The sequence below is a fragment of the Mytilus edulis genome, chromosome 3, assembly GCF_963676685.1.
Source record: "Mytilus edulis chromosome 3, xbMytEdul2.2, whole genome shotgun sequence".
Taxonomy (NCBI): domain Eukaryota; kingdom Metazoa; phylum Mollusca; class Bivalvia; order Mytilida; family Mytilidae; genus Mytilus; species Mytilus edulis.
In genome coordinates this window covers 106,908,650-106,935,196 of record NC_092346.1, presented here as the reverse complement: position 1 = coordinate 106,935,196, position 26,547 = coordinate 106,908,650, and the positions used below count along the sequence as shown (strand labels likewise).

At 34.5% G+C, this 26,547-nt stretch overlaps 1 protein-coding gene across 3 annotated transcripts in view; it reads left to right on the top strand.

Annotated features, from left to right (window-relative positions):
- LOC139518133 (D-beta-hydroxybutyrate dehydrogenase-like) overlaps window positions 1–19,900 on the top strand; it is a 37,937-nt gene extending 18,037 nt beyond the window's left edge. The window contains exons 4-8 of one of the 3 annotated variants that reach the window (XM_071309825.1): window positions 3,056–3,159; window positions 7,290–7,362; window positions 13,390–13,451; window positions 17,921–17,974; window positions 19,741–19,900. In XM_071309825.1, coding sequence (XP_071165926.1) covers window positions 3,056–3,159; window positions 7,290–7,362; window positions 13,390–13,451; window positions 17,921–17,974; window positions 19,741–19,833 — 386 coding nt within the window. In that variant the 3' untranslated portion in view covers window positions 19,834–19,900. Of the gene's footprint in view, window positions 1–3,055; window positions 3,160–7,289; window positions 7,363–13,389; window positions 13,452–17,920; window positions 17,975–19,099; window positions 19,187–19,598; window positions 19,689–19,740 lie in introns of those variants that run through there. The other 2 variants (XM_071309827.1, XM_071309826.1) reach the window with 2 other exon arrangements.
- Window positions 19,901–26,547: the final 6,647 nt, after the last annotated feature.

Here is a 26,547-nt window from a genome sequence, read left to right as displayed (position 1 = left end):
TTTTTGGAATTTTGAATCCTCAATGCTCTTCAACTTTGTAATTGTTTGGCTTTATAAATGTTTTGATATGAGCGTCACTGATGAGTCTTATGTAGACGAAACGCGCGTCTGGCGTACTGAATTATAATCCTGGTACCTTTGATAACTATATAGATATCTTTTGCTTGTATTTGTTCATTTCCCCATCTCAAATTATCCTTATTGATACTGATTTTACTCTTTGAATACTTTTCTTTAATTAGAACTTGTTGCCATTCCTTTGGGATGGATGTTTTAATATTGTAAACTCTGCAATCCAATTAGACTTATTGCTTAATTTTTCTAAAATGAAAACTTCTGATAACTTTTTCTCACGATCAAGTATGTCGTTGATATAAATCATAACACTTGCTACCATGTTTTGAAAGAACAAACTTTTGTTGCAATGTTTAACGTATCTATTTCTCGAAATAATCTGTTTTCTAACATTTGAAAAATGATCTTTAAATTGTGTAAAATCTCCCCCTGTTTTCACCAAGCTTGAAATTACTTGCAAATAAAAGTTTGGTATATTTTCAAATTCTTTAAGTGATTTAACATTATCTAAATTCATGTTAAAGACAAGATATTTTTTCCCAAATTGATGACATATTGGGTAGGAATAATTTTTCCAGTTCGGCATAGTGGTTGAATTAAATTTGGAATCAGTGATGTAAAATAGCTATCAAAATCAACCATTTTTAAACCCCCTTTTTGATAACCGCCAATAAGTGTGTTTCTTTTTACTTTGTCATTTTTACCTTCCCAAATATATTTAAAACAACAGCTTTCAATCTCTTTTATGTATTACAAAAATGTAAATTTAGGTAAGATCAAAGTTTTTATAATTAATATTTTTCTAATTGTAGTTAATTTTCTTTTTTTCCATGCCTTAAAGGATTTCATTTTATCAATTTTAGGTTCCCAATTTAACTTTTCACATTCGTGTCTGTTGTGACCAAAATAAATCCCTTAGGCTTTAACTGGTTTGTCTGTCTAGCGTATTCCCTCAATTTTATATTTACTATGCTTAAGCGCCCCTATCCATATTGTTTCTGTTTTACTACGATTTAATCTCAGACCTGAGAAAGAACCAACCGTTTCTTTTATATTCATAGCATTTGATATGTCGGTTTTTGAACTACATATTGTTGGTTATGTACTGCTGTTGAGTAATATGAAAAGTAATCGTTAGGAACTAAGGGCGTAAGTTCCCGTTGTCAATTAAATTAACAACCACTACAAACCATTAAAGTTTGAAATGGCCTATAACTGTACTCGACTGTACTGATTTTTACTCGACCAGTCTGAATTGGTCTGACTTTTACATACTCGACTGTACTGAATCGTACTTGACCCTTATCTTTGCCGTTGAAAATAGTCTGAACTATTACTCGACCAGTCTGAAACAGTCTTAACCCATTCTTGATCTGTACGCGACCTATTTTTCCAGTCTAAACCATACTTAACCAAAGGTCTGAACAATACTCGACCAGTCTGAACCATACTAGGTCAAATAACCTCTACTTTTTTAACTGTTAAAATAAATTTCTGTTTTACTGACATATATAACAACAGCCAACAAAATTTATAAATTGTTTAACCTTATATTAGAAATATATCTATTATTATATTTACTAATAGGATAAAAAAAAAAAAAATATATTATATATAATTTATATCAAAAAGGGATAAAATTAAATAAGTAAATAAAATTGTTTTTCTGAGTAGTGGTGAAATATAAAGTATAACCTCTGCTTGGGGCAAACTCATAAATAAGATCACACCTGGTCAGAGGTATTAAATTCTAAATAACATTTATTCAAAATTGCAACATCCTGTTTAACTTTAAAAAAAACAAGGCCTTTTGAATATACAAGATAAGTAATACACGAATTTAAGAAAATAGGGCTTTCTTTTTACCTACAGGTAAAACACACATGTACTGAGGCAATTAAACCATATTAAATTGCTTAATGAATGCCATGTCTTTAATTTGACAAAAAATACTTAAATCAATTGAAATAAATTTTTACTGTTACTTTGGAACACATTTTCCTTTTTAAAAAGGTTATCAAGGATCGATATGGAAATTCTATTATCATGATTATATTAAATTCTTGTTTTAATAAAACAAAACAATTGAGGTCTCATTTTTTTTAAATTTATTAAGTTATTAAGTTTTATATAAATATTAATAAAAAAAAAACATTCACTGCATTATTAACTAAAGTCAACTGACAACATAAATCTATACTAGGCTTAAGTTAATGGTGAAAATAGTCCAGTTAGCATAAAATACTTCAGAAATATTCATAAAATTTTGAAAAATATTAAAAATATTAGTCACAATTCATTGTTTAGATTATTTGATCAGCTTGTTTTATTTGTATTTTAAGGTTGATATATATTATTATGTAAGAGTTGATTAATATTGTGTTGAAGTTATATTATGATTGATTATTGTGAAATTTTAATTTCAATACTATATTGAATACATTTTTAATATCAAGTTGTTGTTCAAGTTTCATTTTTATTAAAAATATTTCCTAAATTGATAAAATTCAGTTGATAGATACAAAGACTAGGTCTAGGTTGGTTAAGACTTGGTCGAGTATGGTTCAGACTAGGTCGATTATGGTTCAGACTAGGTCGAGTATGGTTCAGACTAGGTCGAGTATGGTTTAGACTAGGTCGAGCATGGTTCAGACTCGTATAAAATTGTTAGGATCTGGTCAAGTACAAATTCAGACTGTTAAGTATGGTTCAGACTACAGTCAAGTATTATCAAGTAAATTTCAGACCAATTCAGACTGGTCGAGTAAAAATCAGTACAGTCTAGTACAGATAATGAGATATAGGCCATTTCAGACTTTTACTGGTTTGTAGTGAACGTCGTCATAGGTAAAATAGTGATATGTAGATTATCATTGGTATTCTGAACTCGATTGAGCCGTACCGGCTGTAGCGACAGAACCGATCTCGTTGAGATGATCAACAATAATCTATAAATACTGGTTTGTTGTGTACATTACAGGTTGGGGAAGAATAATCAACATATCGTCAGTGCAGGGCACAATAAGCGCTCCAGGAAAAGCTCCGTATGCAACATCAAAACATGGAATAATTGGTCTTACAAAGGCAAGTTTTTTTTATTGAGGAGCGATTTAAATCAGGATTTGAAGAAAATTTCGACATTTAATAATGAACACATCTTATTTTAGTCGATAATTCCATCAATGAGACATGTATATATTTGAAGTCTTGTTCTACATAATTGGTCTTACCACCTCACTATCTCCCATAGAGATCACATAAATGTCACAACACCACACTATCTCCTATACAGATCACAACAATGTCAAACGACCTCGTTATCTCTAAAAAAAAAAAGATGACATAAATGGCTTACCACCTCACCATATAACATAAAGATCACATAAATGTCCAACCACCTCACTATCTCACATACAAATCACATAAATATCTTACCCCTCACTATCTCCCATACAGATCACATAAATATTTAACCACCTCACTATCTCACATACACGTCACATAAATGTCTAACCACCTAACTATCTCACATACAAATCACATAAATTTCTAACCACATCACTATCTCACACACAAATCAATGTCTAACCACCTCACTATCTCCCATACAGATTACATAAATGTCTAACCACCTCACTATCTCCCATACAGATTACATAAATGTCTAACCACCTCACTATCTCCCATACAGATCACATAAATGTCTAACCACCTCACTATCTCCCATACAGATCACATAAATGTCTCACCACCTCACTATCTCCCATACAAATCACATAAATGTCTAACCACCTCACTATCTCCCATGAAGATTACATCAATGTCTAACCACCTCACTATCTCACATACAGATTACATAAATGTCTAACCACCTCACTTTTCCCCATACAGATAATATAAATGTCTAACCACCTCACCATATAACATACAGATCACAGAAATGTCTAACTTCTCACTATCTTACATACAGATAACATGAATGTCTAACCACCTCACTTTCTCCCATACAGATTACTTAAATGTCTAACCACCTCACTATCTCCCAGCAAGATCACACACATGTCTAACCACCTCACTATCTCCCATACAGATCACATACATGTCTAACCACCTCACTATCTCCCATAGAGATCAGAGACATGTTTAACCACCTCACTATCTCACATAGATCACATAAAAGTGTAACCAACTCACTATCTCACATACAGATCACATATATGTCTAACCACCTACTATTTGCCGTACGGATCACAAACATGTTCAACCACCTCACTATCTCACAAACAGATCACATAAATGTCTAACCACCTCACTATCTCACATACAGATCACATAAATGTCTAACCACCTCACTATCTCCCATAGAGATCACATAAATGTCTAACTACCTCACTATCTCCCATACACGTCATATAAATGTCTAACCATCTCACTATATCACATACAGATCACATAAATGTCTACCACATCTCTATCTCCCATACACGTCTAATAAATGTCTAACCACCTCACTATCTCCCATACAGATCACTCAAATGTCTAACCACCTCACTATCTTACATACAGATCACATAAGTGTCTAACCACCTCACTATATCACATACAGATCACATAAATGTCTAACCACCTCACTATCTCACAAACAGATTACATAAATGTATAACCACCTCACTTTTTCCCATACAGATCACATAAATGTATAACAACCTCACCATATAACATACAGATCACATTAATATCTAACCATCTCACTATCTCACAAACATATCCCATGAATGTTTAACCACCTCACTATCTAAAATACAGATAACATGAATGGCTTACCACCTCACTTTCTCCCAAACAGATTACATAAATGTCTAACCACCTCACCATATAACATACATATCACATAAATGTCTTACCACCTCACTTTCTCCCATACATATTACATACATGTCTAACCATCTCACTATCTCCCATACATATAGACATGTTTAACCACCTCACTATCTCACATACAGATCACATAAAAGTTTAACCAACTCACTATCTCACATACAGATCAAATACATGTCTAACCATCTCACTATCTCCCGTACGGATCACAAACATGTTCAACCACCTCACTATCTCACATACAGATCACATATATGTCTAACCACCTCACTATCTCACATATAGATCACATGAATGTCGTACCACCTTACTATCTCACATACAGATCATATGAATGTCTAACCGCCTCACTATCTCCCATACACGTCACATAAATGTCTAACCACCTCACTATCTCCCATACACCTCACAGACATGTCTAAGCACCTCACTATTTTACATACAGATCACATAAATGTCTAACCACCATATCATATAACATACAGATCAAATAAATGTCTAACCGCATCACTATCTCCCATACACGTCACAGACATGTCTAACCACCTCACTGTCTCACATACAGATCACATGAATGTCTAACCACCTCACTATCCCACATACAGATCACATGGATGTTTAACCAACTCACTATCTCACATACAGATCACATGAATGTCTGACCACCTCACTATCTCACAAACAGATCACATGAATGTCTAACCGCCTCACTATCTCCCATACAGATCACAGACATGTTGAACCACCTCAATATCTCCCATACAGATCACATAAAAGTCTAACCACCTTAGAATCTCACATACAGATCACATAAATATCTAACCACCTCACTATCTCCCATACACGTCAAATAAATGTCCAACTACCTCACTATCTCCCTAACAGATCACATAAATGTCTAACCAACTCAGTATCTCCTTTACAGATCACATAAATGTCTAACCACCTCAGTATCTAGTATACAGATCACATAAAAGTCTAACCACCTCATTATCTCGCATACAGATCACATATATGCCTAACCACCTCACTATCTAACATACAGATCAAATAAATGTCTAACCACCTCACAGAGATCACATTGATGTCTAACTACCTCACTATCTGCCATACAGATCATATATATGTCTAGCCCCTCACTATCTCCCAAACAGATCACATAAATGTCTAACCACATCAATATCTAACATACAGATCACATTAATGTCTAACCACCTCACTATCTCCCATATAGATCACATACATGTCTAACCACCTCACTATCTCCATTAGAGATCACAGACATGTTTAACCACCTCACTATCTCACATAGAGATCACATAAATGTCTAACCACCTCACTTTCTCACATACAGATCACATGAATGTCTAACCACCTCACTTTCTCACATACAGATTACATAAATGTCTAACCACCTCACCATCTAACATATAAATCATATGAATGTCTTACCACCTCACTATCTCCCATACAAATCACATGAATGTCTAACCACCTCACTATCTCCCATACACGTCACATAAATGTCTAACCACCTCACGTTCTCCAATACAGATCACATAAATGTCTAACCACCTCACTTTCTCCCATACAGATTACATACATGTCTAACCACCTCACTATCTCACATTCAGATCACATCAATGTTTAACCACCTCACTATCTACCATACACGTCACATAAATGTCAAATCACCTCACTATCTCCCATACAGATCACATAAATGTCTAACCACCTCACTATCTTACATGGAGATCACATAAATGTCTAACCACCTCATTATCTCACATTCAGATCACACAAATGTCTAACCACCCCTCTATCTCCCATACAGATCACATAAATGTCTAACCACCTCACTATCTCACATACAGATCACATAAATGTCTAACCACCCCACTATCTCCCATACAGATCACATAAATGTCAAACCACCTCACTATCTCACATAAATGTCTAACCACCCCTTTATCTCCCATACAGATCACATAAATGTCTAACCACCTCACTATCTCCCATACAATTCACATAAATGTCTAACCACCTCACTATATCTGATGCAGGTCATATAAATATTTAACCATCTCACTATCTCTAATACTTATCACATAATTATTAAGCCACCGTTTTATCTCCAATTTGTGTAAAACAAATGTCTTACCCTCTCATAAAATACAATACCGGTCAACATGCAGAGTACTGGTACTTTAGAAAAGTTACTTTTGTAAAACATGGTCATTGGAGGAAGAAAACAACACGACTTCACAATTAGAAATTACTTTTGAAATAATTTTTAAGAACATGTGTTGATTTGACATCTCGTTGTTTCTTCACAGGGCGTGGCTCTTGAGGTGGCGGCTCAAGGTATAACAGTGAATGCTATCAGTCCAGCTTGGGTTGACACTCCATGTAAGTTCAACCTAAGATAATAACAATGTTTTTCCGAGCTCTAAGAACTGGATATTTTAGAATAGTTATACAATAAGTCTATAATGCATAAGAAGCAGTAAAAGAAGTATGCAATTATAGGCTTTCACTTATAGAAACCATTCAGATATGCACTCTTATGGTCTCGGAATGTGGGAACCTCTGGAAGCCGATAAGGGTCATTTGAAAAATATCATGTGTGTTGTAATTACGTCCACATATTATTTCGTAATAGCGAAATCGCTTTGCCGTGATAACGACATTTATCAGATACTTCATGCCTAATACAATGCTTTTTTCATATTTGTAACGACCAAAAGAAAATGAGCCGATGTTGCACACCCGGTCTGATAATCCCGTATAAAAACAATGACGTCTCTACACGAGCTGGTATAGCCGTTTCGGATCGGGCAAAATAACTATATCAGCTTCCGAAGTCAACCTTCTTTATTTTCGGAAGTACTATGTATATGATAAAATTAAAGATTAATACCTGGCCTTTTCCATATCGGCCCGTGTATTATCATTTGGCCCATATCAGCACCTCAACTACGTCTCTGGCTGATATGGGAGTCTCGGGATGAAACCCGAGCCAATATTGAAAAGGCCATGTATTGATCTCTATATTATATCGTAATAACGACATTGCTATGTTGTAATAATGACGTTGGTATTTCGTCTTATCTTGTACTTTGACTAAATAACATATGATTTTTACCGTTTGATAAGAGCATAACATTATCGTAAATTTCATAATTTTCAAATTGGTGGGCTTGTCAATATATGTTCCTTTTGGAACAGATGTTCTATGAAATTTACTGTAATATTTATTCTGATGAAAAGTTTACCACATGCTTCGAATATTATCAAATGCCTTTCCGCAACGTTATCGCATGGCATTCCGATTATATTCGACAAGTTCTGGAAAAAACACATCAATGGTACTTTTCAGTAAAACAAAAACATTACAAAGTAGGGTACAAAACAATTATTTGGATACAGGAAAGGATATTGTGTAAAATTCAATTGTGTGATTGATTTTAATATCATTTCAGATATATCTTTGCGAAAATAAGATAGTATACTTAACATTGAGTTTTCAGTGAAAAGATTAAATAAAATTTGATGCAATTTTTATATACTAAAATAGTAATATACACTATCAAAGACTTAGGTGGTCGGAGTTACCGGACTGCATCGTATAGATGTTTACTAATATTAAAAGACCCTGTATTGATTTCTATATATTATGTCACGACATATAGTCCTATGATATAAGATTCTGCAGGTTCATATCATTTACATTCAACGTTTTTTATCGATCAATGTTGAACCTCAGACTCTTACTAGAACCATCTATTTTCTCGTAGTGGATTCCCAACGAATTGCCGTTCAAAGTTCCCACCAAAATTCGTGGGAATCCACTACGAGAAAATGGATGGTTCTAATAAGACTCTGAGGTTGAACATTGATAGTAAAAAAAATAATCCGATAAAAAACGTTGAATGTAAATGATATGAACCTGCAGAGTCTTCAGTATATTATAGGACTAGTCACGACATTGCTATGTTGAAATAATGACGTTTCTATTTCGTTATATTGTTATAATGATATCGTTATGTTGTAGTTACGACATCGCTATGACATGATTACGACAACCTTAACGTCGTCAATTTTTGAGTTGATCGGAAATACAAAATGGCCGCAATGGGAACAATATGTTTATCTTCCTTTTGAGACCAATTCACTGGTATTAAAGAGATAATCGTAACAGGAATTACGACTATCCCAATATGCAGCTGAGTAACTATCAACAAAAACATGCTACATTTGAGAAAAATGACTGTAAACATTTTACCTATATCTGCCGTCGCCATATTGGGATAGTTGTAATTCCAGTTACGATTATTGGAAAATGACGCTTTCAGCGGCATGTTTCCGATACTATTGACCTGAACTTCCATTACATTTCTCTGCCTTCCGCGCTTGGTTCGTATTTATCTTCCATTACATTTCTCCGCCTACCGCGCTTGGTTTCGTATTTTACTACTTTACATACAAACTGGAATCTGCTTGTATTATCATTATTGTGTAGTAATCAACCGGGAACCAGTTTACATACTTTATTTACAGAATAAAACATTTTGACATATTCATATGTTATTAAATGGTATTTTGAACGTACCCTTTGTTATATTTTTCATATTTATCAAATCTTTCGCTTTTATCTACGTAATAAACAAACAGATCCGTTTTGACATGGTTCTGGACTTTTCACACACCAATGATCAGCTATCGCTAGACAAAATAGTTCTCCTAATTAATGTCAGCCTTTCTTACCATTTCAACTTAACAACCATTTAAAAAGTATTAATCGGAATCATCTTGACACCCATTGGATAGATACTGGTCTTTATTTAGATTTACGAAGTTTTGAATAATCGGAAATTAATTATACTAACGCGGTGCGTATGAATCTTCTGATGACTCTGGTCCTTCTTATTACCAGAAAGATCGAAGTGTACCAACACGATATTGTTAAGATACTAGTACTCATAAATCTATTTTTATAACTTTATTGATTATGTGAAGTAAAACAAAAACATTGTTAGAACATTAAAGATATATTAATCGGGGGAAAACTTGATAGTCGTTTCGTTTTACAAAAATATAATGTGTCCGTGTTGGTCCACTTTCTACTGGTTATAATACAGATCGAAGTACCAGAAATATTGAGACTGCTCACTTTCTCATGATAAATGTATTTATCGATCTCGGTTACGTTTGTACACATTGATTTGACGATCTTTTCTGCATTACTTGTCAATCTAAACTTCAAATATGTTCAAAATCATAGGAAGGACGTTATATTTCTGACTAGTCCGGTCGGGCTAGCGATAATTAAAATTTATTAGTCCGAGCTGAAAATTTAATACTAGTCCCGGGGCATCGGGCTAGTGGTTAACGACGCAGACTGCGGCCCGAATCGAGGTTTGTTTACAAAGTTACAGCAACAGAGTCTGTAACAGACTGTATCTGTATGACATGTGTGTCGATATAGATGCTGGCTTTGAAGCTCTCTACGTTTCAGTGATGCGTGCACAACTGTTAACGGTGTGGCTGTCGTCTAGCTGCTTCGACGCGATCACTGTCTTTCAAAGGATGAGTTTGAATATTGTACGGTGTTTTACTTGGTGGAATGTCAATACACTCACAGTTATAGTTATTCCTCACTTGCTTAATCCACAATAATTGTTGCGTGGTATCCTTTGAATTTCTCTGCAGTTATGGTTCTCTTCGGACATGCTTTTTTTTAGGAATTCGTCTGGTTCAAGGGACGTTCAATAGCCCCTCAACTACTTTTTACATTAATACTTACTTTGGCTTCAACGCCTTGTCTGGAGATCTTGTAGTTCAAATCTGGCATGCATTTTGGAGACGTATCCATCCTCTCTTGGCTTGTAATCTCTGGTAATAAATTTTGCCGCTTGACATGTATCCTTTCAAGCTTGTTTATTTTTGTTACCGGGCAGGGGTCGCATTCTATGGCTCCATATTTAATTATAAGCTCCACTCCTAAAGGTCTAGTTCATTGTTCTAATCTGACACAAATTTCAATAACTGGAATGCCACCCAAGTTTAATATATGGTGAACCACTATAACAGCATAATTACTTGGAATTGTGTTTAATACCATTATGGTTCAATGGCATACAGATGCAGATTTAGAAAAAAAATCAGTTGATTATATAGGGAATCACTAAAGCGTGACGGGAGCGGCCCCCTCTTAGGCAGCCAGCGGACCCCCACTAATGAAAATTTCTAGATCCGCCACTGGCATAAACTTAAATGGAGACAGAAATTTGACATGAAAGATGGTGGGTTAGTGCAAAATAAAAAAAACTAGCTTACTATGATACACGGTTAAAGAATGAATATCAATTATATGGGTCAAGGGCAAATTGTTATAAAATATCAATATGGCAGAGAAGTGGTTTCAAGTTTCATATAAAGCGACCCGACTGACATGAAATAAAAAATCAAAGGAGTATCCCTATTTGTCCAATAAAATTGACGGTACTAATTTTCTTGCACCAGATGCGCATTTCGACAATACATGTCTCTTCAGTGATGCTCGTGGCCAAAATATTTGAAATCCAAAGCTTATATAAAAGATGAAGAGCTATAATCCAAAAGGTCTAAAAAGTATAGCCAAATCCGTGAAAGGAATCAGAGCTTTGCATGAGGGAGATTCATTCCTTAATTGAAATCCAAAGCTTATATAAAAGATGAAGAGCTATAATCCAAAAGGTTTAAAAAGTATAGCCAAATCCGTGAAAGGAATCAGAGCTTTGCATGAGGGAGATTCATTCCTTAATTTATAATAATTTCTTATATTTTGTAACAGGAAATTTTGATAACTCTTCACGGTAAAATAAAATTAGTATATTATCAATATTAAGCTATTGTGTAAATCTACGGAAATAGAATTTGCTTCAAGTAACAGAAATAACTATGTCACTAGTAACTTATTTAATGAATATGTGGGTAATTAGTCCTATAGCATATGACCTCGGGAGCATTCTTTACTATTTCTATTTACTGTTCTGATAGAAACAAATTACTTACATGTGCCACACTTCGCATTCAAAAAATAAATAAAGAAATGAAAATATCAGTATAAAAAGTTAAAAATTGAATAAGAATGCGAAGTCATATGTTATAGGACTAGTGGGGTATAAGAGCTTGTTACAACAGGCTCTTCATAATCATTTGGTTTGAAAATGATACTAGCTACATGTAGAAGTCTGTATTCTTGATTTAGAAAAATGCAATTGCAAGAAAAAAAATACACATTACTTGGAATACTTTAGACCATTCGAATAGTCTTTATTTAGTATGTACAAAAGAACAGCCAGTAGTCATTGGATATTGTAGATCATTTAAATAGTCTTGACCTATTAATTAGTACAAAAGAACAGCTAGTAGTCATTGGATATTGAAGATCATTCCAGTAGTCTTGACCTATTTATTTGCACACAAAAAAACCAGCCAGTAGTCATTGGATACTGTAGATCATTCAGGTAGTCTTGACTCTTGACCTATTTATTTGTACTAAAACAACAGTCAGTTGTCATCTTCACTACACACACACACATACACATATACGATTATCAATTATATGCTTATGAGACATGTTGCAATGTTAAACTTATTACGGTATGTGAAAATCAAGACTTGCATAAAAAATATCCCAATATTAGAGGCAGAGGCGTCATTTTTCCTCAGAGCTTTCAGCTCTTTGATCTCTTTAATACCAGTGAATTAATCAGAATTAAAATCAAACTTTGGTACAGGTGTTTCTATAAAATCCTACGCAAGTGTTGTTACTTTGTTACGAAGTGGTAAAAACACATGGCCGCCAAGGGACTTTGAAGATTCGATTTTTAAGAATCTTCTTCTCAAGAATCACTGAAGGAATTGAGTTTAATAATAAACTTAGAATATTAGTTCATTAACAAGAGTTGTAACGTTTTGAGCTGATCAGAAATTCAAAAACAAAACGGCCACCAGTGAGGTCAAAGTTTGTATTGAGGTCCTATCGTAAATATATTCATCTTATTTTTTAGTGTAATGAACACTGAATTCAATCAAACTAAATATTAAAGATTTTTTACTATGTCTTGTACATCATAGAACTTTACGTTATACACGTCTAATGAGACCTAGTTGAACAATTGAGCGATTCAGGATTCTTGGAGCATGTATAACATATACCTAAAGAAGATGAGTATCATACCGAGGGATGCTTACTATCGCTTGTTGTCCGTCGTCATCTGTTGGATGTTGGTTTTGATTTTGGTGTTTTAAAGAGAGAAAAGAAGGTATTATTTCTTCTTTGGTCTTGAATTTTCCTTGCAAATTTCTACCGCTGTTGTTGTCTTACTTTTGATTTACATGGATTCTGGAACTAAACTTGTTTTACAAATATAACTTCTTTTGTTTCAGTGGTGCAAGTCCAGTTTGAAAAGTATGCACGTGAAAACAACATTTCAGTAGATAAAACAAAGGTAAAGCATTCCATATGATACAAAGTTATAAGTGGAGGTTTGGAATGAAAATTTACACATTGGAGACTTTAAAAAAGGGGTGGGGGTGTTGTAACATCAAAGTTCAAAAGTTCTCTTATTATAATTATCACAACAACATATTTTAAATAGTAACATTGTGTTATGCTCGTTGCATTTCTTGCAGAATGATAGAAAGGCCGCCATAAAAAGAAGCTATCAAATGTTTATGAATTTTACTAAAACTTTACCTGGGAAAAACTTTTTGGTAGAAAAGATTTACTTTTTATGTGGAAATATTCAGAGATTTTTAAAGAAAGACATTCAATACAGAACGAAAACTTCACACATCGTTGTATGGTAATAATCAGTCCTAGCAATGCCTTGTAATTAATGAATTTTATATGTGCGATATTAAGATTCAATAATAAAACATAATGTTTAAGTGAAATGATCATTACAGGAGATATGCCTTATACAGACCTACCGCACAAATTATATAACACATATTTAAATTAAATAATGAATTATTAATCTTTCAGGAGATATTCTCTGAAAAGACGCAGCCTACCAATAATATATCACACGTTTAAGTGAAATAGTGAATCAATTCTCATTTCGTGAGATATTCTGTAAAAAGACGCTGCCTAGCAATAATATATATATCACACGTTTAAGAGAAATAGTGAATCAATTCTAATTTCAGGATATTTTTCTCTGAAAAGACCCAGCCAACCAATAATATAGCACATGTTTAAGTGAAATAATCATTTCAGAAGATATTCTTTAAAAAGACACAGCCCACCAATAATATAACACATGTTTAAGTGAAATAGTGAATCAATTCTCATTTCGTGAGATATTCTCTTAAAATACGCTGCCTAGCAATAATATATATATATCACACGTTTAAGAGAAATAGTGAATCAATTCTAATTTCAGGAGATTTTTCTCTGAAAAGACCCAGCCCACCAATAATATAGCACATGTTTAAGTGAAATAATCATTTCAGAAGATATTCTTTAAAAAGACACAGCCCACCAATTATATAACACATTCATGTTTCAGTGAAATAATCATTTCAGGAGATATTCTTTGAAAAGACCGAACCCACCAATAATGTAACACATAATGTTTAAGTGAAATGATCATTACAGGAGATATGCCTTATACAGACCTACCGCACAAATTATATAACACATATTTAAATTAAATAGTGAATCATTAATCTTTCAGGAGATATTCCTTGAAAAAACCTACCCCATCCATTATATAACACATGTTTAAGTGAAATAATCATTTTAGGAACTATTCCTAGAAAAGTCCTAGTCCACCAATAATATAACACATGTTTAAGTAAAATAATCATTTAAGAAGATATTCTTTGAAAATTAAGACCGAACCCACCAATTATGTAACACATGTTTAAGTAAAATTATCATTTCGTAAGATATTCTCTGAAAGGACCCAGCCCACCAGTAATATAGCACATGTTTAAGTGAAATATACATGTCAGGAGATATTCCTTGAAAAGACCCAGCCCACCAATAATATAACACATGTTTAAGTGAAATAATCATTTCAGGAGATTTTCCTTGAAAAGACCCAGCCCACCAATAATATAACACATGTTTAAGCGAAATAATCATCATGTCAGGAGATATTCCTTGAAAAGATCAAGCCCACCAATTCCTTGAAAAGATCCAGCCCACCAATAATATGAAAGAGGGACGAAAGATACCAACGGGATAGTCAAACTCATAAATCTAAAACAAACTGACAACGCCATGGCTAAAAATGAAAAAAGACAAACAGAAAAACAATAGTAAACATGACACAACATAGAAAACTAAAGAATAAACAACACGAACCCCACCAAAAACTAGGGGTGATCTCAGGTGCTCTGGAAGGGTAAGCAGATCCTGCTCCACATGTGGCACCCGTCCTGTTGCTTATGTGATTACAAATCCGGTAAAAAGTCTAATTCGGTAGGTCACATTCATGAAAGGGAAGGGGATTGGAGTTACGACGTAAGGAACATATCCAATATCATTTGTGAAACGGTTATTCCATAACGGTCAACCAACTCGTGATGGCGTCCGTAAAATTTACGAAGGGATGATTTCAACTTCACCATTTGGAACTCTTGGTTTAATAGCTTCCTTATGAGCAGCAACCCTCTATCAAGAAAATCATGATAGGAAATGCAAGCACGGGAATATCGTATCAATTGGGAGATATATACCCCGTATGCAGGTGCTGCTGGAATGTTGCTACTTAGAAATGGAAAGTTCACAATTGGAAAGCTGAAATCATCTCTTTTGTCGAAAAGATTTGTTTTCAACCGACCCTCATTGTCAATTTCTAGATGTAAGTCAAGATATGAAGCCGACTTAACTGTATCTGTAGTATCCTTTATCTCTAGTTCGATGGGATAGATGCGTTCCACATAATCACCAAATTTTGAATTGTTTAGTGAAAGAACATCATCTATATAGCGGAAAGTAGAGTTAAAGGATATTGCTAACTTCTTATCTTTCTTCCTAAGAAGTTCCTGCATGAAGTCAGCCTCATAATAATAAAGAAACAAGTCGGCAAGTAGAGGGGCACAGTTTGTTCCCATTGGAATATATAACACATGTTTAAGTAAAATAATCATTTCAGAAAATATTCTCTGAAAAGACGCAGCCCACCAATAATATAACACAAGTTTAAGTGAAATAATCATTTCAGGAGATATTCCTTGAAAAGATCCAGCCTACCAATAATATAACACATGTTAAAGTAAAATAATCATGTCAGGAGATCATCATATTCTCTGAAAAGACATAACCCATCAATAATATAACACATGTTCAAGTGAAATATTCATTTCAGGAGATATTCTCTGAAAAGACAAAGCCCACCAATAATATAACACAAGTTTAAGTGAAATAATCATTTCAGGAGATATTCTCTGAAAAGACAAAGCCCACCAATAATATAACACATGTTTAAGTGAAATAATCATTTCAAAAGATATTCTCTGAAAAGACACAGCCCACCAATAATATGACACGTTTAAGTAAAATAATCATTTCATGAGATATTCTCTGAAAAGACAAAGCCCACCAATAATATAACACATGTTTAAGTGAAATAATCATTTCAAAAGATATTCTCTGAAAAGACGCAGCCCGCCAATAATATAACACAAGTTTAAGTGAAATAATCATTTCAAAAGATATTCTCTGAAAAGACACAGCCCACCAATAATATAACACGTTTAAGTAAAATAATCATTTCATGAGATATTCTCTGAAAAGACAAAGCCCACCAATAATATAACACATGTTTAAGTGAAATAATCATTTCAAAAGATATTCTCTGAAAAGACGCAGCCCACCAATAATATAACACAAGTTTAAGTGAAATAATCATTTCAAAAGATATTCTCTGAAAAGACACAGCCCACCAATAATATAACACGTTTAAGTAAAATAATCATTTCAGGAGATATTCTCTGAAAAGACAAAGCCCACCAATAATATAACACATGTTTAAGTGAAATAATCATTTCAGGAGATATTCCTTGAAAAGATCCAGCCCACCAATAATATAACACATGTTTAAGTGAGATAATCATGTCAGGAGATATTCCTTGAAAAGATCCAGCCCACCAATAATATAACACAAGTTTAAGTAAGATACTCATTTCAGAAGATGTTCTCTGAAGAGACACAGCCCACCAATAATATAACACATGTTTAAGTGAAATAATCATTTCAGGAGATATTCCTTGAAAAGATCCAGCCCACCAATAATATAACACAAGTTTAAGTAAGATACTCATTTCAGAAGATGTTCTCTGAAGAGACACAGCCCACCAATAATATAACACATGTTTAAGTGAAATAAACAGTTCAGAAGATATTCATTTAAAAGACCCAGCCCACCAATTATATAACACACGTTTAAGTGAAATAATCATTTCAGAAGATATTCCTTGAACCCAGCTCACCAATAATATAACACATGTTTAAGTGAAATAGTAAATCAATAATCATGTCAGGAGATATTCCTTCAAAGGACAGTCCAAAATAATATAACACATGTTTAAGTGAAATAATCATTTCTGGAGATATTCCTTGAAAAGACACACCCCGCCAATAATATAACACATGTTTAATTGAAATAATCATGTCAGGAGATATTCCTTGACAAGACGCACCCCGCCAATAATATAACACATGTTTAAGTGAGATAATCATGTCAGGAGATATTTCTTGAAAAGACGCACCCCACCAATAATATAACACATGTTTAAGTGAACTAATCATTTTAGGAACTATTCATAGATAAGTCCTAGTCCACTAATAACATAACACATGTTTAAGTGAAATAATCATTTCAGAAGATATTCCTTGAAAGGCACAGCCCAACAATAATATAACACATGTTTAAGTGAAATATTGAATCAATAATCATTTCAGGAGATTTTCCTTGAAAAGTCCCAGCCCACCAAACAGATGATAGACACGGCTCAGGTAAATATTTAAGTTAAGTATATGGTAGGTATGAAATGTAGAGAGTTGTCATGAATAATACATTTATAAGATGTCAGCATCGTTCGGATCCGGCTTTTCTTTTCTTTTCCCACTCGTGACACTTTAATCTTCAAATAAATTCGATTATTTTCAAATATAATCATTTAAGTTTCAGATACAGATTAGTTTATTTAAAATGCAGATATCTGTTCATGTAATATTTGACTTAGACCAATATTATGTGTTGTACTCGGACAGAGAAGCATAAACCTTGTATACACGGCCACATTTTTTACCTGCGCCAAGTAAATTTATCTGGAACGTGTGTAATTCGATGTGTGTCTTTGTTTGTACAATGAATATTCATCAAATATTTTTAAATGTTTTGTTAAATATATATGGAGGTAAATAATCATTAATATCTATGCACACGAACAGAAAAATTGTGTTAACACATGCGGAAGAATATATCAAGAACGATTGCAAATCTCCTTTAAAGGAGGTAAAGATTATATACAGAAACATGCAGAGATATCGGTCCTTGCTCTCTAGTTTGAGGGAAAATATGAATGCCTACTCAAATCCAATCTACTAGTATAAGAAAAATCTAATTATTAGTGTCCACCATGCACTTGCACTGCAATATCATTGATTAGTAGAATAGAATGATATACAAATGGATGAAAACTATATATACATGTAACTGATATATACATGTAACTGTTATATACAAATATTAATATAATATAAACCAGAGTATAGTGATATGTATCACTACAATATAAATATATATATAGATGTTCAGTACTTCAGTACTTTGATTTAAATTTCTGTTATCCTTTATATATTTTCCGGACCATATGACTATTTGGACCGTACCAATATGGTGATGACGAAATGTGTAGGTTCAAATGGTTCGACCATTCGATTGTTGTTATGTTCGTATGGAGGGGCCAGTAAGAAGGATCTGTTTTATTTTTCAGTTAGGACAACTGGTTGTGTTTTTATGTTCGTATGGAGGGGCCAGTATGACGGGGTCTGTTTTATGTTTCAGCAAGAACAACTGGTTGTATTTTTATGTTCGTATGGAGGGGCCAGTATGACGGGATCTGTTTTATTTTTCAGCTAGGACAACTGGTTGTGTTTTTATGTTCGTATGGAGGGGTCAGTATGACGGGATCTGTTTTATTTTTCAGCTAGGACAACTGGTTGTGTTTTTTATGTTCGTATGGAGGGGCCAGTATGACGGAGTCTGTTATATTTTTCAGCTAGGACAACTGGTTGTGTTTTTATGTTCGTATGGAGGGGTCAGTATGACGGGATCTGTTTTATTTTTCAGCTAGGACAACTGGTTGTGTTTTTTATGTTCGTATGGAGGGGCCAGTATGACGGGGTCTGTTATATTTTTCAGCTAGATCAACTGGTTGTGTTTTTATGTTCGAATGGAGGGGCCATTATGACGGGGTCTGTTTTATTTTTCAGCTAGAACAACTGGTTGTGTTTTTATGTTCGTATGGAGGGGCCAGTATGACGGGATCTGTTTAATTTTTCAGCTAGAACAACTGGTTGTGTTTTTATGTTCGTATGGAGGGGCCAGTATGACGGGATCTGTTTTATTTTTCAGCTAGGACAACTGGTTGTGTTTTTATGTTCGTATGGAGGGGCCAGTATGACGGGATCTGTTTTATTTTTCAGCTAGGACAACTGATTGTGTTTTAATGTTCGTATGGAGGGGCCAGTATGACGGGATCTGTTTTATTTTTCAGCTAGGACAACTGGTTGTGTTTTTATGTTCGTATGGAGGGGCCAGTATGACGGGGTCTGTTCTTACTATGGATGGAGGATATACGGCTCAGTAAAACTGCTACATAATCAGTGTTACGTCACTCACAGTTAAATCATGAAATTAAATACATTTAAACATAAGACGATGCGATTCTTTGTATTATAAAAAAAAAAAAACATATACGTGAAATGATAAAACAAAATCCATCATTTTATGTTCAAAACCCTCATAAAACGCTAAGGTAAATCAAAGAGCAGATTGCTCTGAGGGATACGATTGCCGTTTTTTCATTGACACATGTTTACATGTATAGCTGGATAATATTATTTTCAAAACTTAATTCAACTGCACATGTAAAATAGTTACAAAATAGCCAATCCCGGATAAAAGTGTATGAACAATTTAACTAGGCCTATTGTGTTTTATTTTGTACTATCAATTCCAAGTTTACTTTCCACAGCAGTCACTGAGACTCAGAGTGAGAGAAGGTATCTTATCACCCATTTTCCGACGTTAATTCTAGGAGGAACCCCATTTCTAACTCTTTAAATACTTAATTTCCTTTGGGTCAGTGATCATGACTCCTTTCCGTACACATTCCTCGGTTTAAATTGCAATCGTTTTTAATATAATACGACGTTTATTGACAGAACGAGCTTATGATCGACGTGTTTTGATTCAGAATTCACGGAAGTTACTTCCGGAAGGGAGACAACTCGAAACGATAATATGGAAGACTCCATTTCGCCTGAAGGGGTGTTCTACGATGCGGACCACATTTATTTTGATTTAAATGATGCATATGATTTCAAATTATGCAACAACAATAACTCTCAATAGCAGACATACATAGAAAAGATCCCATGAGTTATAAATTAGTTAATTGAGTGGGGAATCCAGAGCAACCATTCAATCTAAAACCCCTTGAAGTCAAGAAACAGTACGCATGCGCATAATTCCAAAACAAACCCTTGAGCAAGAACGTATATAAATGTTTATTAAACGACCTAGATGGTTCTCTATTTCTTTATGGAAGTACAATCTCAAATATCAGTTTCATAACGGTAACATATAAGAAAAGCTCCACTTCAGTTCTTATATGACAGAAATAGATTTATCGGAATTCAGAGAACTCTCGCATTTTATCAAAACTGGGAATTCCCTCTGACGTGATTCTAAATTTATAAAACACTAAATATAAATACTGCTTTAAATTCTGATTTTCCGTGTTGTTAAAAACACGCATATAAGTCAAGGGAATCATCAAACATGAAGATTATGAAAAGAACATTATGGAAAGTTGTTTAAGTTCAATCCCTTTGTTTGTTTTTACCTTTTAAAGCAAGACAATCATAAGAATCTGAGATGTTCCTCAATGTTTAGAATTAAAACGATTGACGTGAGGGCAATGCTCTGAGCCACCGGTATAAGTCAACAGATTGCTTGAAAGCAATCGTATCCCAAAAAAAAGGCCTCAGCGCCTCCTGGTGTGGGATATTCACGCTGCATTTAAGAATCATTGGTGGCCCTGAGCGGTTTTCTGGTCTTTCGTTACCTTGTATCTTTGACAAATTTTCCCGTTTTCATTCTGTATTTTATCAATAATTAATAAAAGAAATTATCAGATGTGGTATGGGTGCCAATGAGACAACTCTAGATCAAAGTCACAATTTATAAAAGTAAACCATTATAGAAGAGGGACGAAAGATACCAAAGGGACAGTCAAACTCATAAATCTATAACAAACTGACAACGCCATGGCTAAAAATGAAAAAGACAAACAGAAAAACAATAGTACACATGACACAACATAGAAAACTAAGGAACAAACAACACGAACCCCACCAAAAACTAGGGGTGATCTCAGGTGCTCCGGAAGGGTAAGCAGATCCTGCTCCACATGTGGCACCCGTCCTGTTGCTTATGTGATTACAAATCCGGTAAATAGTCTAATTCGGTAAGGCACATTCATGAAAGGGAAGGGGATTGTAGTTACGACGCAAGGAACATATCCGATATCATTTGTGAAACAGTTATTCCATAACGGTCAACCAACTCGTGATGGCGTCCGTAAAATTTACGAAGGGATGATTTCAACTTCACCATTTGGAACTCTTGGTTTAATAGCTTCCTGGTGAGCAGTAACCCTCTATCAAGAAAATCATGATAGGAAATGCAAGCACGGGAATATCGTATCAATTGGGAGATATATACCCCGTATGCAGGTGCTGCTGGAATGTTGCTACTTAGAAATGGAAAGTTCACAATTGGAAAGCTGAAATCATCTCTTTTGTCGTAAAGATTTGTTTTCAACCGACCCTCATTGTCAATTTCTAGATGTAAGTCAAGATATTAAGCCGACTTAACTGTATCTGTAGTATCCTTTATCTCCAATTCGATGGGATAGATGCGTTCCACATAGTCACCAAATTTTGAATTGTTTAGTGAAAGAACGTCATCTATATAGCGGAAAGTAGAGTTAAAGGATATTGCTAACTTCTTATCTTTCTTCCTAAGAAGTTCCTGCATGAAGTCAGCCTCATAATAATAAAGAAACAAGTCAGCAAGTAGAGGGTCAAAGTTTGTTCCCATTGGGATGCCGACAGTCTGTTGAAAAACACGTCCTCCGAACGTTACAAATATGTTGTCAATCAAGAAATCAAGCATCTTGTTAATATCGGTTTCAGAGAATTTTTTGTTTGAATCAGAGTGATTTTTTACAAAGTATGATGTATCCCTCCCTAAGACAAGATACTTGTATCTACGTTGGCCATTCTTTTTTATGAAGCAAAGTAATACCAACTCTTTCAATTTGTCTTTTAGTTTGGAATGGGGAATACTTGTGTAAAGAGTAGAAAAGTCAAATGTTTTAATACTGTTACAAGATGAAAGAGAGTTAGAATGTATGTACTCTAAAAGATCTTTGGAATTTTTAAGTATCCACATCTGATTCACGCCACCTCTAGAATAGGCAGTTTCACAATAACTTTGAAGCCCGTCTTTGATTGCTGATAAAATAGATGTTAATAATTTAGAAAGAGGTTTCGTTGAGCACTTGGAAGACCCAACAATATATCGTTGTTTGTAAGGACAATTATGTAGTTTAGGTATCCAATACAGTGATGGAAGATCCAGTTCTTCATCTTTGGTTGAAATACAAAAGGAACAAAAAACAGACCTATGATTATCCACGATTTCCTCTTTGGTAAGTGTCGTGAGGGTATATGTTGAGTTTCCAAGTGAATTGTCTATACCTAATTCGTTTATCAAGCAATTAATGTAGTGACTTTTACAGACAAAAACGATGTTATTTGGGGCTTTGTCTGCGGGGACAACAACATATTTATCATGGAGGTCGGATAAGTGTTTAGCAACATTTGGGTCTTTAAAGATTGACGTAGCATGGGCATTGATGGACCCATTCAGTTTCTTGATTCTGATTTGTATTAACGACCTCACTGCCTTGATCCATTCGGATAGAGTGTCTACGTCTTCCTTTTCACGTTTAGCTTATTGCCTGGCATAATCCTCGACTGAGTCCATCAAAATTTTAAAGTTGTATTTCCAATTGATGGATTTAGGCTCATGATATTTCGGACCTTTAGATAACACATTTCGTAGAGAAGTGTTATTAACAATGTTTAGTTCACCGGTAATAACGTGGCCAGCAGGATTATATATGAATTGGGAACTAGCACAAGTGCATTCAGGAGGTTTAGACTTGAAGTCGTCAATATCGAGATTCTGCAAAACGCGTTTGTAATTGAAAATTTTAGTTGCAATAGGTTTTGTATAGGTATAAGAAATTATTGGTACAGACTGGTCTTTGAAATAAGGAGGTATTTCTTCAACACGGAGCCTTGGCTCACACCGAACAGCAAGCTATAAAGGACCCCAAAATTGACTTATGTAAAACCATTCAAACGTGAAAACCAATGGTCTAAAAGAGGGACGAAAGATACCAAAGGGACAGTCAAACTCATAAATCTAAAACAAACTGACAACGCCATGGCTAAAAATGAAAAAAGCAAACAAACAACAGCACACACGACACAACATAGAAAACTAAAGAATAAACAACACGAACCCCACCAAAAACTAGGGGTGATCTCAGGTGCTCCGGAAGGGGTAAGCAGATCCTGCTCCACATGCGGCACCCGTCGTGTTGCTTATGTGATAACAAATCCGGTAAATGGTCTAATTCGGTAGGTCACATTTATGAAAGGGAAGGGGATTGTAGTTACGATGTAAGGAACATATCCGATATCATTTGTGAAACGGTTATTCCATAACGGTCAACCAACTCGTGATGGCGTCCGTAAAATTTACGAAGGGATGATTTCAACATCACCATTTGGAACTCTTGGTTTCATAGCTTTCTTGTGAGCAGCAACCCTCTATCAAGAAAATCATGATAGGAAATGCAAGCACGGGAATATCGTATCAACTGGGAGATATATAACCCGTATGCAGGTGCTGCTGGAAAGTTGCTACTTAGAAATGGAAAGTTCACAATTGGAAAGCTGAAATCATCTCTTTTGTCGTAAAGTTTTGTTTTCAACCGACCCTAATCTACATATAAAAACGGGAAACGAGAAACACTTATGAACCACATCAACAAACGACAATTTCTGAACATCAGATTCCTTACTATGAGCAGGTGCAAACATTTGCAGCGGGGTTAAAAAACGTTTTAATAGGCACCAAAGTTCGCCCTTATTTAAACTAATACACTATAAAATATCAATTGAAATAGCTTAACTCAATCAAAAGACTTATTAACACTAGTGAACATACACTGAACGAATAAATTTGATTCATGATACAATGTAAATTCAAAATCAATAACATAAGGGGAGAATGACCAAAGTAACAGTACTGTGAAATGTTGAACATAATCAGAAAACAACAATAACCTTGAACAAAAAACTGTGCCAGACTTCATCTGTTGTATGTTGAGTAACATAGGCCTTGATTGGTTCAAAGTATGTAAATCTAGTATTGGATAAAAGTGGACACTCCAGGAGAAAATGAGAGATATTTTCCTCAGAAAGATTACATAGTTGGCAGAGTTGAAAAGGTGATTGATTAAATTTCGCTCTAGCAGAATTCAGTATAAATGTTTCTGAAACTATTCTAGCTTTAATAATAGCTTTCTGAACTTCGGCTTTTGTCTTGTCAAATATTGTCCAAACTGAATGATTTTTGCCAATAAGAAGATGTTTAGTTACCATATATTTTAGAGTTGATTTAGATTCGGCATCGTCCCTTAAGGTATGTGTTCAGTTGCTTCGTTACAAGAGATTTCCATTTCAATTTTGAAGGGAGAGATTCTTGAAGAAGATGAATCGGAGGCAGTCCATACTTTAAAAGGATTTCTCAAATTGTAGAAAAAAAGCTGTTCGGGTTATCATAGTTAACCGACATTTGTCTGATGATGATAACATTAACTCTTTGAATATTTGAAGAAAGTAAATTATGGAGAAAAGACAATTGCTTTTTGTGAAGTTCAGCTTCTATTGGCAGTCCACCAATCAAGAGATATATTACAGCTATAGCCGTGCGTTGAGGAAGAGATTGAAAATGTCTTAAATTCTTTCTATGAAAAGATTCTAGCTGCGTTATATTGGTCTTATTCAGAGGAATGGCTTCCAACCCATAAAGGAGTCTTGGTAGAACATATGTGTTGTAGATTTTATAAGATGTTACTGGATCTAAGCCATTTGTTCCATGCACCCCAGAGCTCATTAATGCGTACAAAGTTCGTCTTGCGAGCTTTATTCTATTTGCCACATTTATTTCTCCTTCCCTTTTCCAGCTTCTAGTTATACCTAAATGAGTTGCATCTTTCGATACTGTAACCGGAGTATCGTATAGAGTCCAATCAGTGTTTGTAACCTTTCCACATGTGACGATTTGGTTTTGTAGGATGAATTTTGTAGTGATATTGATTAGAATATCTTTCTGAAACGTTGAGTATAATTTGGAGATTGTCTCTATTTGTTCAATAAAAGCCATGTCATCAGCGCAAGTAGGAGTACCGACAAAAATATTTCCAGTATTTAAACCTAAATAATTTCTTTCTAGTTCTAACAGTAGATCTTGTACAAATATTTTGTAGAGATGAGTAGAAAAAAATCCCACCTTGTCGTACAACTTGATGGACAGAAATCTTTTCTCTTGAAGGAAATTGTTTAGTTGTACATAGTTTTTCAGACTTTTGATGCGCATTATGCCGAACTTGGTTAGTTTGATGATCAGTCCTTTGATGTTGAGAATGAGAGTCCATTATGTGAGAATTGGTTGGCAGATGAGAAGGCTTCTTTTGTGAAGATTGTGAATGAGATTGTTGTTGGGAATTATTCACATGAGATCTAGGTTGCCGTGTTTTATTTTCAGAGTGTGAGACCGGAAATTGTCTAATAGGTGGCCCGTGTTGTGGATGGTTGTACTGTTGATGGTGTTGTACCCGATCATGCAGACTTCTAGTGTCCATATGGTTAGTTGATGGATGAGCCATATGGACGTTGTTTGAATGAAGTCCATTTGAAAAGTTATAAGCTGGTGGTAGAAATGGATGAACAAATTGATGATTGTAGGCTTGAAAATATGGGATAGGGTGGGTAGGTATTTGGCTAAGAGGAAAATGGCTAAATGTTGATACTGGATGTTGAAAATGGTCAAATGGTGGTACACCACAATGCATGTTTGTAGGATGTGCCGACATTAGGTATGTTGGTCTTGTTTGCATTGCGAGCTGTGTTGTTAGAGTTGTATTAATACACAT